Source organism: Pocillopora verrucosa, chromosome 4, assembly GCF_036669915.1.
Source record: "Pocillopora verrucosa isolate sample1 chromosome 4, ASM3666991v2, whole genome shotgun sequence".
Taxonomy (NCBI): Eukaryota; Metazoa; Cnidaria; class Anthozoa; order Scleractinia; family Pocilloporidae; genus Pocillopora; species Pocillopora verrucosa.
This window is the reverse complement of record NC_089315.1, coordinates 8,994,976-9,008,636: the sequence shown is the minus strand read 5'-3', so window position 1 is coordinate 9,008,636 and position 13,661 is coordinate 8,994,976. Positions and strand designations below refer to the sequence as shown.

Genomic DNA, 13,661 nt, shown 5'->3' with positions numbered 1-13,661 from the left:
TTAAACGGAAGCGGGCCGGCAAATTGACATCTGATTGGCTCTCGCATATGCAAATAGTCCATAAATAACGATGAGGTCGCCTCGACTTTGTGCTGGCATAGAAACACGCTTACGCTTAATTGTCGAATATTTGAACACTCGATTGTTGTTTGAAACTCTCAGAGCAGCTGTTTGATTTATATTGGTCGCGAAAATTAGTATGTTACAAAACCGCTTAACAGAGCTCTTTGGTGCCGTTGCTTTGGCAAGGTTGGCGGTGGTGCGAATGTTTTGAGAGTGTGGGTTTTAACGGGGTAAGTGTGAAAAAGTATGCGATCGTGTTATTCTATCGGTGACCTTTTCAAACGGAATCAGAGCAGAGTTAATGAAAGTGTTTATGCCTTTAAAACCCTTAGAAAACTATTTCTCAGGGGGATTTTGGTAAATAAGTTGATAGCTCAGGAAGCTTTTCCAAAATTTGTTGGTAGGTGTCGTTTGTAAAGAAAAAATGCTTCCGCGTCGATCAAAGCACAAAACTTGATAAGGAAGATAATATTACAGTATGTTGTAGAATAACAAAACAGATCGTATTTTTCAAAATTTTGGATTCATTGGATAGTTTATAGTTGTAAAACCAGACCATTAGTGCCAAACATAATAGCGATATTCTTTGACAAACATCTTCTTTTTAATCATCTATAAGATTCGAGGAACGATTCTAGTGATCTATAACCTATCCATCAGAAATGTCTGAGGATGTTTCTCGTTAATTGTGTTCTGTTGTCAGTGTTTCGAAGGAACGCTTCAACGCAAGAAAGCGATACAGATAAGTAACTTGACGACTTTTATTTCATATGCTTACCGTACATGTATTCTGAAATATAGAGACTCAATGGAGACATGATTAAAAACAAGAGCAGAACACGTAACTTACCTTGGATCCTCTGGCTGACGGTTGTTAGCACTGGTATGTTCGGTTTAATTTACTCTATAGATTATTTTTAGTGATATGTTCGGAGTCATTCGGATGTTTCCAAGAGATCATAGGGAATTTATATTTCAGTGAAACAATGAAGTTATCGTCGAAAATTAACGAAACATAGCTGATTTAAAGCGAAGCCTTGAAATGTTCAGGATTCAAATTCTTTATCTTCATGGAATCCTGCTGATGCAGTGCAAGGTGATCTATTAAGCAAGGCTGACAGTTTAATCCTTCACACTCTAACATAAGTATTCATATTCTCCACACTGTTCTCTTTACATTTCCTTTGTTACTGACTAGGAGAATTCATCTGACAATCAGATGCTTAAATGATTGATCATTACCTCTCTTCTCATTACCTTTACATTCGATTCAAGGGCAATACTGTAATGAGAAAATAGAAGCCAGAATTTAGAGGGTTAAGGATGCAACCCTCAATTTCCATATTCTAATCATTCTCAGGATGTAGGAAAACTTTGAAAAAATTTAACATAGTGGTCAGTCTAACTATCTGCGGTTGGTTCTCAAACACCATTACACTGTACATTTTCAATATGACATCATATCTCCTTTGTAGAATTAAACTGTTTAAAATGTTGTGTTGAATTTCACTCTGCAGGTTGGCATATTGCCTTTGGTCAGCAATGTGCCTCCAATCCTTGTTACTTTAATGGAACTTGTACTGACATTGGCATTAATAACTACACTTGTAGCTGTCCACCTGGTTTTACAGGTAGAATTATATTTCATTACTGCTTAGGGCAACCTTTGAGAATTCAAATCACCAGCCATTAAGCCCCAGTTCCTCCAATGAAAGTTAAAGCTGAGAATTGGAATAAAAGGGTATTGACAGCCACGGCTTTAAAAGTTTTATCTTGTTTTGGTAACTTCCATATTGTATCATATGCTCACAGTTAGGTTGCCTTCCTTGTTAATACTGTCAATGTATACTATTATTTTTAGGGGAAAGATGCGAAGCTGTGATCAACATGTGTCATTTTAACCTGTGCCAGAACAATGCTGTGTGTCAGAGATTTCAGACTGGAGGTTATCAGTGTATTTGTCACGCTGGATTTACTGGTAAGTGAAGATTAAACCAAATACCATGTATGTACAAAAATGTCAAAAAATTTCATCACCATAAATATTAATAATCATTGTTGTAATTTTTTCCCAATAATATTCTGTTTGACTTACTTACTCTTAGGATTACATTGTGAGACCAACATGAATGAATGTAATCAGACAAATCTTGCATGCCATAATGGTGGAACTTGTGTTGATGGGGTGAATGGCTACACATGTCAGTGCCCAGCACGTTTCTCTGGACCTTTCTGTAATGTAACTGTTACAAAGTGTGATGGAAGTCCTTGTCAGAATGATGGAACTTGTACAGAAAATGTTTTTGGGTAAGTTATTTGAGTGGTACAGACAACAACTTGCAAGCAGCAGTAAAAAGTGCACATGTACATTCCAACTCTCTCACCTGTAGATCAAGACAGATCTCTCACAACCTATCTCATGGCAATCGATTTTTCAAGCCCTGCTGAAAAGTTCATAAACAGTTACAAATGAGGTTTCGAGCATTAGCCCTTCATTTCCCTATGACAGAGGGCCAACCCTTGAAACATCAGCTTTGTTACTCTTTATGGTGGCCAAATTATGTTATCACCTCAGTTAATAATACTAAGTTACCCTATTATACCTGACACAGCACCACAGTTTCTTTAGAAACTTACCCACTTTATTTATTGATCATTTTAATATGAAGTATTCTTCTTAAACTATTATAATAAAGGTAAACTTGCCCCTATTAGGCAGGCAACTTCTGCCTGACTTTTGGGGCATTTCCCAAAGCTGTCTATTTAAGCTGACATCTATGTAACAAAGCGAATCTGCTCCTGTAAATACAACTGTTACAGTGCTGTTATGTTGAATTAACACTTTCTTTCATGCATTGAATATCTTTTAGTTACAACTGCACCTGTACCTCAGGCTTCAGGGGTCCTAATTGTGAAGAGAATATTGATGACTGTCTTCCAAACAGATGTCTACTTTTTCAACAGTGTGTGGATGGAGTGAACAGTTATCAGTGCATTTGTCCTGTCGGCAAAACTGGTCAAACTTGTAACGTTGATATTGATTATTGTTCTGGGCAAGCATGTTTAAATGGAGCAACTTGTAAGAGCTTTCAAGGTGAGATTTTAATTGTCAGTTAAGGAGAAATTATAGGTGTGGCCCTGATATCATTAACATTTGAATTAAAGGGAAGTTAACTCAAAATATTTAACATACACATGTAACTTGCACTTAAGCAAGTATTAAGGAAAAAACTAATAATATTCATAAACAAACAACTAGAGCAGTAATTTGCTTTTTAAGTAACAAGTAGGTAATAATTCTCTCCATCTCTTATGGTGCATAACAATGGAGTTGTGATCATCAGTTACAATATTTACACATTCAATTCCACTCATCCATCCCCTACCTCTTCCCAGGTTTGAATCTGCTAAAAATACCTTCTGATGTTGTGCATGTTCATTAAGCTTGAAATAACTGACTCAAATCTGAGCGGTGTCTCTTACAACAATACTTTTATTGTTACAACTAGGAGTCTGTTTGAATGTTCAGTCCTTTTTTTTGCAAAAACTGCATGTGACTAAGAATCAGCAGGGTTAATTTAGATCATTGACCCTTATGAAAGTCTCATATGATTAATGGACACTGATCAAGCTCCTAAAATTCAAGGTGACTTCAACTGCACCTGTGCTCCAGGCTTTGAAGGGCGTCGCTGTGAAAATAACACAGATGATTGTGCGTCTCAACCTTGTTTTAATGGTGGCACGTGTACAGATAAAATGAATGGTTTTACTTGCAACTGCCCAGCTGGTTTCATTGGGAGACAGTGTGAAGCAAACATCATTGAGTGTCTGTCCAATCCATGCAAAAATGGTGGCACTTGTGTGGAGAGTGTTGGACTGGCAGGTTATTACTGTACCTGTCCAGCAGGATTTCAAGGTATGTTGAAGTCCAAATCAGATATTTTCACCTGGTAAACAGGTACAGACTATTTTGTCTTGAGAAACCTGTTCATGTTGTGAATTATTAAGTTCGTTTTTGCCCTGGCACATGAATTTGTTTCACTTTGTTATTGTTTTTCTATTTGTTTGTTGGTTTGTAAGTTAGTTGCTGGCCCATTCTATTTCCTTCAGGTGATGTACATAGCTTTTAACAGTATCAAATTTAGTTCCAAGCCATCATCAAATTTAAAACGAATTTATTTCTGTGTTCTTTAGGACACCATTGTGAATTTAGTAGTTCTTCTTGTCAACCTAATCCATGTCAGAACAATGGCACGTGTACACTTCATGGTAACAAGTTGAATTGCACGTGTCCAGCCGGTTGGACCGGTCCTTACTGCAGCCTTGATGTGGACGAGTGCCTTACATCACCCTGTGGAAATCTGGGCACGTGCCATAACGCACCTGGCGGGTATAACTGCACTTGCTTAGCGGGCTTCACAGGCGCAAATTGTGACAAACACGTGGACGAGTGTCTTGATGATCCATGCCAGAATCAAGGCACGTGCGAGGATTATGTGAATGGCTACCGATGCACGTGCACCGCAAGCTTTTCTGGGAAAAACTGCGAGATTCCCTTGAACAACTGTTCTGCGCAGCCGTGTAAGAATGGAGGAACTTGCAGACTTGGTGGAAGTGGCTTTTATTGTGATTGTCAGCCGGGTTATACCGGTTTTACCTGTGAAGTGGATATCAACGAATGCGCTTCTAATCCGTGTAATAATGGCGGAACGTGCGTAAATAATGTCAATCGCTATGAATGTCAGTGTGCTGATGGTTATCGAGGGAGATCATGTGAAGTTCTGTTTTCAGTGAGCTTCCAACAAGGCTCGTATCTTCCTGCTTTAGGATTTACATTGTTCCCATCGGATCTGATGTCATTTCGATTCCGAACTACACTGCCATCTGGACTTTTGTTCTATCAGGGAGCGGTAAGTAGAGTTGAAAACAAACTGTTTATCGCGCTCTTGGTTTGAGAGCAAATCACAGTAATCACAAAGGCAAAAAGGAAAATTTCATAATGGACAGCTGAGAACTCGAGGAAACAAGAAAATTGTCGAAAGCGCGGGAAAAGGCGAGTGGTGGTGTCGCTATTAGTTAAGCAATTGGACTGCCTATGACCCGTGCGTGCTAGTTTATTTTTTTAACCAATCATAGGGCGTATCAAAATTAAATTATGGCACTTCATTTTGAGTTACTTTTGACACTGATATCGAAAACCAACTCAACTATTTTTTTTAATCCAGGTGGCATTAAGAATTGTATGCTCTTCGTTGGAAAGATTTATGATGAAAAAAAAAATATTTCTTCCAGGACCTCATAAAAGAGCACACAGATCACGTGATTGTAGAGCTAACAAATGGCTCTCTCCGCCTGTCACTCAATACCGGCCTGGACACAGCAACGGCTAAGGTAGGCAGGGGACTCAACGATGGGGCCTGGCACCAAATAACTCTGCAGATAACTGGTCCCCAGGCCACTATATCTATCGACAAGGACACGTGCAGCGCAGACTGTTCATCAGCGTCTGTTTCAACCACCTCCGATGGTAGCTCGCAGTACGCTGGTCTTCCTTATTTCGGAGGAGTGAGACAGCTGGTCCCGCAGATAAGACAACAACTCACGACTGATGGCTCATTTGTGGGATGCATCAAGGTATTTTTAGGCACTAATTCCGAGATTGAGTAGCAGGGGGAAGAAAAAAGTTAAGATTTCTTAGGCAGAAACCTTTGTTCTCTCATTGTCTTTTAGTTGGCGTTCATTGTTCTCTTCGTATTCGCTGCATAATCAATGTTGTCGGAGATGTGATTGCTTTGTGGCGCAATCGGCTTTGTATCGAGAAGGCCGCCCTCGAACCCAGGCTTTGTTATTTTGCCATTTAGATCTCGTAGGATTTCTCTCTCTCCTCAGGAGTTATACAAACCTTAATGCCGGGGGTGGTTGGGGTGAAGGTAGCTTGCGTAAGACTTGAATCCCGCCCAGGAAGAATAACAATACTCCTTGTCGCTTCAAGCCATGGAAACCAAATAAAACCTCTAACCTGAAATGCTAGAAAGAGGACTCAACCACCGACCAAGATTCCATGCACTCTTCCAGCCCCTTCCCTTGTCAGGCTGAGAAGCAAAAATCTAATCTTCCTGTTTGGATCTTTTTAGGACGTTCTGTATAATAGAATCGAAGTGGGTCTACAGAACGTATTGGCGCAAGCGCACCTAGTCTCCACCGGTTGTCAGCGAAGGGACGTCTGTAGCAATCATGGATGCAAACATGGTGGCGCATGTGTAGATGAGTGGGTGCAGTACCGCTGTGATTGTCTCCAAGGATTCGTGGGATTGTTTTGCGAGCATCAAGTCACAGCTACTTTTGATAGTGATGACAACTCTGGTTTAAAATTTGATTCAGCTGCTCCGATTAATTCGTTTTCTTTGGAGTTTTCAATTGATCCAACTCTTCCAAGTGGAGTGCTCGCTTACACTGGGGTAAGTTGACTTTACCGATGGAATTGTGGATAGAGCAGGGTTAATTAACTAATACACGTTCAGGAATGAGCAAAAACTTTGCGAACTTCTCCTTACAATATCAATGCATTTTCAAGTAGAATGACAAGAGAAAAAAGAAAAAAGGATCAATATTGGCTTTACGCCAAGTCCTGGGAGCTGAAGTTATGAGAAATGTTTGGCAGACAGTGCAGAGAATAGGAATTTAGAGCTTGAAAGTGGGAGGGTTAAGCTTTGAAACTAACGAGGAATTAATTGCTTTGTTTCCGGCGCTGTTTGCGAGTTTTGAAACAAAACTTGCGCAGTCTTCTCCACCAATCAGATTGAAAACCAAAACCTATCACAACTTAATCGCTTTCTCTACTTGTGCTTTGCGCGCATTAGTTACAGTTTTCGTGAGTTCCCTTTTTGTGTGTGTGTGTCGTCAGCATATATTGTGATTGGTGTAGTTTTGCAGCAATTTGTTTAAATCGAGGAGTATCATTTGAACGCGTGGTCCTGAGAAGTCTTTTGTCTGTAGTAGTGACTAACGTTTCTAAAAACCGAGCGGAAGTCATCATCAGAGTCGACTCCGCCCTCGACATGCCTTTCTCGATGATTACAGCTCAGTTCACACAAATGACATATGACATAGAGGTATTAACCCAACTAGTTTTACAGAAAATCTCTCGAGATCAGTGTAGTCAAAGTTAAATTTGATTTCGTTTTCAGTCAGGCCAAGGAGATTTTGGTGTAGCCTTGAACAATGGACGTTTGCGGGTGGCGTACGTGAGGTCGTTCTTCGAAAGAAACTACCTCGATATCGGTCGAAATCTCTCTGACGGCAAATGGCATAGATTGCATATCAACATCACTTCCGGTAGTGTTACGATTGACGTGGACACATATCACGCTGTTCTTACTCCGCCCCGAATTTCTCAGCCAATCGCGGATCTCGAGAACACTCTATATATGGGAGGTCTTTTGAGCAGGTTTACCGATTTGCTCATTTATCTAAATAATAAGCAGTCAACGTTTAGTGGTTGTTCAAGAAACGTGATTATGAATGGAAATTTGACGACGTTTGAGACTGCGCAGACGAATGGTGGGTATTCTATGCCGAAGTCAAGCTGTAAGAAGGACGAGAATTGTGCACCAGACTCATGTAAAAACGGAGGTGCGTGCGATGCCACCTGGACTGGGTTCGAGTGTCACTGTTTAGACGATTTTGTCGGTAGTCGGTGTCAAAATGGTGAGAACGCTTTTCTTTTTACATTATTATTACTTAGTTTTGCCTTGCGCCAGTAAGATATTTTTGTACTGACGATGTTACGGCAAGGGTAGGGTTACGGATACGGATACGAATTTCCGCGCACCTCTGATGAAGTAGCTTTTCTCAACAGACGAGAAGGACCCACAAATGGAGTATCTTGTACTGGAAAAGATTTCTTCAGATTCGTGCATCCTCACCACAACCGTTATGGGGTCGGCATTTTGATGACTTGAAAAATTCATATCTTAGAGGGGAGTGGTGGTCACGGGGACCCCAACCTCCATTATTACGCCCTTAAGTGTGTGCAGGAAAACGAGAAATTAATTTTTCAGATCTTCGTGACTAAGTACTCTTGTAGCACTGTGGTCATCTTTATTTCAGTCATAACAGTATGGGCAAAATATGGGCAAAATAGTGAAGTCTAACTTTCTGAGTAGGTCGCTGTGGTGGAAAATCAGGTCGCCCAATTACAAGTGGCTCACATGAAACCCTGATTTTCCTCTGACTCTTGTTTTTATACAAATTTATATCTTTTCTCTACTCATTATTCTACGCAACAGGTTGCATAACAAATAATATCACTTGAAGATCGAGAGAAAATGGGGGGACAATCTTATGTTAACTGGGTGAACCGAGCGCTCTCCGTCTTAATCTGCTGTAATTTTACTCATAGATATCAGGTTTTTTTTGTGAATTTTTTTCTTGCTTGTTGCAGTTTCCGAGACTTCGTTCTTATCGAATGACAGCCGAGTGGAGCTAACATTAAACTCTTCTGAGTGGAGTTTTGGTCAGAGTGGGTCAGTGTGGTTCAGGACTCGTGAAATGGACGGGTTACTAATGTACGCCGGGCGGAGGCCTGGAGGAGGAAATACAGAATTCATGCTTCTTGAGGTCTTTTCCGGTCAGGCTAGATTTACTGCTGATCTTGGTTCAGGTATGGTAAAGGTGCCATTTATCCTGTGTTATTTCTATGTAAATTTGTTTATTTCCTTTTTCTTGGTTTATTTTATTTCAAGTTGATTGATAATAAAAATTTTGGTTGAGAAGATGGACGTTTTTATATAATCTGTGTTAATCGAACGTAGCTCAATGTTCATGGAATTGGTGTTAGTCTTTTTGTCGGATTTTTAAAATAAAAGCGTCAGTTTTTTTATCGACCTTTACCTGGATTTCAGGATCAAGTTCGCTTTTGATCAACAAAGTCGTGTCTGACGGTGACTGGCATCACGTGACTTGGACCAGAAGATATAAGCGCATAACACTGGACTTGGATGACAGGACGAGAGCACAGGGAGACCTGCCTGGAGCAGACGGACAGTTTGATACCGCTCACGACCCTGTGGTGTCTGTGGATATTGGTGGAGTACCGGCTGGTGTAACACAACCTAAAGGTATTTATAGATAATCAAAAGCCTGTTTAGTTTTTTTTGTTTTGTTTTGTTTTTAACTTAATTTGGCTCCATTTTTTCGTGACCCGTTCCATTTTTGCTCCTAATGCCGATATTTATCTTATTCCCAGGGTCGATTATGAAGAGTAATCCAATTTGAATGTTTCATTGCAGGTCTAATAGCGCTCAAAAATTTCAAGGGATGCATAAAGGACATCATGTTCAACTCCCGACGTGTCCATTATCTTTCGCCTCACTCTCAGAGAGGCCTGGGCGTTAATAAGAAACAAGTAACAACGGGTTGCCAGAGAAACTCTACCTGCTTGCCCAATCCCTGCCCAGCTCACAGTGTTTGTGTTCCATCTTGGGATGGCTTCAACTGCACTTGTGATCCAGGTTGGATGGGTGATAAATGTGATATTCGCATACCGGACTGCTCGCTAAATAACTGCACTAATGGTGCTACGTGCGTTAATGTCACGCGCGGTTTTGACTGCGTGTGCGCGCAGGGATATACTGGCCTTTACTGTGAGACCCAGATAACTCACTGCCATTCCGAACCTTGCAGTAATAATGCGACCTGCTATGAAATATCGGGAGGTTACCGATGTGATTGCACCGTAGGATACACGGGAAAGGACTGTGAGAGTGATATCGATGAATGTGCGAGTACACCTTGTAAGAACAATGGATCGTGTATAGATCTACTAGGCAATTATTCCTGTCAGTGTTCTACGGGTTTTGCTGGAAGAGACTGCGAGTTGAATATAGATGATTGCTCGCCTAATCCCTGTGCGAACCAGGGAACATGTACTGATTTAATAGCCAACTATAGTTGTCGATGCTCCGTGGGTTACACTGGTGGAAATTGTGACATAGATATTGATGAGTGTTCTCCAAATCCATGCAGGCATGGCGCGACCTGCCTCGACACAGTGGGTAACTACAGTTGTAGCTGTGTATCAGGTTTTACCGGCATAAATTGTGAAGTAGACGTCGATGAATGTGTTTCAAATCCGTGCTTGAACAATGCTTCTTGTGTAGACTTAGTCGACGACTACAGTTGTCAGTGTTTAATTGGTTTTACAGGAAAGAACTGCGGTGTTGACATCGACGAATGTTCTCCAAACCTTTGCCAACACAATGCGACGTGCACCAACCATGTTGGAAATTACAGTTGTAGTTGTCCCTTAGGTTATACTGGAAGGAATTGTGAAACCGACATAGACCATTGCTTCCCCAATCCCTGCCGGAATCAGGGTACCTGCACTGATGGCGTCGGAAACTACAGTTGTGTTTGTTCCCCGGGTTTCTCTGGCGGGAATTGTACATTCGACATCGACGAATGCGCCCCTCACCCTTGTCAAAACAATGCAACATGCATCGATCAAATTGCTGCCTACACCTGCAACTGTCCCATGGGCTTTTCTGGTAGAAACTGTGAAACAAACGTTGATGACTGCTCTCCGAACCCGTGCTTAAATCAGGGAACCTGCGTGGATCTGATTGGTAGTTACAGCTGTAACTGTTTCAAAGGATTTACAGGAAGTAATTGTAGCGTAGATGTCGACGAGTGTTCGTCAAATCCGTGCCTTAACAACGCTACTTGCAACGATTTAGTGGGCAGGTACAGTTGTCAGTGTCCCGTCGGATTTACGGGAAGCAATTGTGCCTCTGACATCAATGAATGTGCCCCAGATCCTTGTTTCAATCAAGGAACGTGTTATGATCTAATAGGAAACTTCAGCTGTGTATGCTTGCGTGGATTTACTGGACGAAATTGCGAAATAAATATAGATGACTGTATACAAGGCCCTTGCCAGAACAATGCAACCTGTACCGATCTTATAGCCGATTACAGTTGTCGGTGTCCTGTAGGTTTTACTGGGAGAAATTGCGAGACAAACATTGACGAGTGTGCTTCTGATCCTTGCGCGAATAATGCTTCATGTTTTGATCTGCAAGGGAATTACAGTTGTGACTGTTTGGAAGGTTTCACGGGTAGAAATTGTGAGATGGACATCAATGAATGTTCTTCAAATCCTTGCGGACGCCACGGCACATGTTTAGATCTTATTGGTAATTACACATGTAGTTGTATTTCGGGTTTCAGCGGGAGAAACTGTGAGGTCGATATAAATGAATGCTCTTCAAATCCTTGTGCACATAATGGTACATGTTTAGATCTGATTGGGAATTACAGCTGTAATTGTATTTCTGGTTACACTGGCAGGGACTGCGAAGTCGACATAGACGAATGCTCTTCCAATCCATGTGGAGATCACGGTAAATGTTCCGATCTTGTAGGCAATTACACCTGTAACTGTGTGGCGGGTTACAGCGGTAGAAATTGCAACGTGGACATCGATGAATGCTCTCCTAACCAGTGCTTGAACAATGCTACATGTTTAGACTTGTTAGGAAACTATAGTTGCAGATGTTCCTTAGGTTTCATGGGCAGAAACTGTGAAGTGGAGATTGACGAATGTGCGTCGAGCCCGTGTAAAAACCAAGGAACTTGTATTGATCTTGTAGGAAAGTATAAGTGTACCTGCTTCGATGGTTTTACTGGTGCAAACTGTCAAAATAACATCAACGATTGCTCTCCCGATCCTTGTCAAAATGGTGCAACATGTTCCGATCACATTGCTAACTACAGTTGCAAATGTCTAGCGGGATTCACTGGTAGAAACTGTGAGATAAATATTGATGAATGTGCTTCTGATCCTTGCAAGAACAATGCAACGTGTTCCGACCTTGTAGCTGGTTACAGCTGTCAGTGTGTTGTGGGTTTCACAGGGAGGGATTGTGAAGTCAACATCAATGACTGCTCCCTAAACCCATGTAAACACGGCGGGACCTGTTCAGACCTGATCGCGAGCTATAGTTGTGCGTGTCTGTCGGGATACACTGGAAGAAACTGCGAGACTAATATGAATGAATGTGCATCAAATCCGTGCAAACACGGTGCCACGTGCGTAGATGCTATAGCGAATTATACGTGTGTCTGTGCGCGTGGTTTCACGGGAAGAAACTGCGAGGTAGATATAAATGAATGCACATCGCAGCCTTGCCAAAATGGGGCTACCTGCATGGATCTTGTTGGGGATTTCTCTTGCAACTGTTTGCCGGGTTACACTGGTAAAAGCTGCCGAGGTAATATAGATGAGTGCAGCTCTAATCCATGTGTGAACGATGCAACTTGCGTCGATTTAATTAACGAATATAACTGTAGTTGTGTTCCTGGATTCACTGGAAGGCGATGTGAAATCAATGTTGATGATTGTTCTCCTCCTCCTTGTCAGAATGGCGGAATTTGTTCTGATGGCGTCAACAGCTTTCACTGTGACTGCACAGGCACTGGGTTCAATGGTTCCCAATGTCAGGAAGACATAGATGAATGCACCTCGTCCCCGTGTGTTCACGGCGCATGTAACAATACCGTGGGCTCGTATTGGTGTAATTGCTTGGGGTCTGGATACCAGGGAACGTATTGTGAGGATGATGTGAACGAATGTGTGACATTAACACCATGTTTAAACAGCGGAAAATGTCGGAACAACGACGGTTCTTACCAATGCATGTGCAAGGCGGGTTACAGTGGCAAAACCTGCAACGTGAACATCGATGAATGCGCTAGTGACCCGTGCATCCATAATGGACAATGCGTCGATCTTGTAAATGGCTTCTACTGCAGTTGTACTGGAACAGGTTTTCGAGGATTTCGTTGTGACATTAACGTGGACGAATGCGCAACCGCTGAACACGAGTGTCAAAATGACGCACAATGTGTGGATACTTATGGTAATTACACCTGCGCGTGTGCGTCCGGTTTTACGGGTGTTTTATGCGAGAACGAACTAGGGATCACAATAGAACCTACGCCAGCTGCTCGCCAGCAAAACAGGCAAATGGAGCTGGGTTTGTCTATAGGATTCGTGCTTCTTCTGGTGTTAATAGCCGCTGTTTTGTTGTTCTTTTATCGTAAGAAGCAGATGAGTAAAATGAGCGGCAGGTATTACCCATCTGATGAGGAGTACAAGGGCGGGGCATATCCCATGGGACAACTTGAGAAAGATGAACGACTTATCTAGCTACGTGGAAATGTACCTAGTTTTTGAAATGATATGAAACTGTAAATAACAAAAGAATTATTTGTGTAATTTTTACTGAAGATAGGTGTGGTGTAATGTACATCAACTGTATAGCCTTGATTACTGTAAATAGTATTGTTTATAGTATTATGATATATCAAAGCTCAACGACTCTCTTACGTGAAATTCTGAAATCTTTAAAGCCAGACTGTGTTCTTACGAAGTCACAAAATGAAATTAATTTTGAAATTATCGTCCAAATATTTTTCAATTGCAAACGCTCTTCACAATTGTATTTGTGTTCGCAGTTTCATATTTTCTTTCCCATGAGAAATTAAAGTTATTTTATCTAATGTACTGTTTACTTCTTATTTTTTATGTGAATTAT

General features: G+C 41.3%; 1 protein-coding gene across 1 annotated transcript; it reads left to right on the top strand.

Annotated features, from left to right (window-relative positions):
- The first annotated feature begins 110 nt into the window (after positions 1-110).
- On the top strand, positions 111-13,641 carry LOC131795609 (protein crumbs homolog 1-like). Its single transcript, XM_059113192.2, has 14 exons — positions 111-293; positions 865-946; positions 1,581-1,694; positions 1,925-2,041; positions 2,169-2,370; positions 2,934-3,157; positions 3,710-3,979; positions 4,258-4,973; positions 5,356-5,697; positions 6,198-6,521; positions 7,251-7,770; positions 8,507-8,725; positions 8,967-9,182; positions 9,354-13,641. Exons 2-14 carry the CDS (start codon positions 880-882, stop codon positions 13,271-13,273), a joined length of 7,251 nt encoding a protein of 2,416 aa, XP_058969175.2. The 5' UTR covers positions 111-293; positions 865-879; the 3' UTR covers positions 13,274-13,641.
- Positions 13,642-13,661: the final 20 nt, after the last annotated feature.

What these genes read in the sequence shown, in the direction of transcription:
- LOC131795609 (XM_059113192.2), top strand. Translation starts at nt 880, where the DNA reads ATGATTAAAAACAAGAGCAGAACACGTAACTTACCTTGGATCCTCTGG. An exon ending in GCTGACGGTTGTTAGCACTG is followed by an intron (nt 947 to 1,580) that starts GTATGTTCGGTT and finishes TTCACTCTGCAG; the next exon opens with GTTGGCATATTGCCTTTGGT. An exon ending in TTGTCACGCTGGATTTACTG is followed by an intron (nt 2,042 to 2,168) that starts GTAAGTGAAGAT and finishes ACTTACTCTTAG; the next exon opens with GATTACATTGTGAGACCAAC.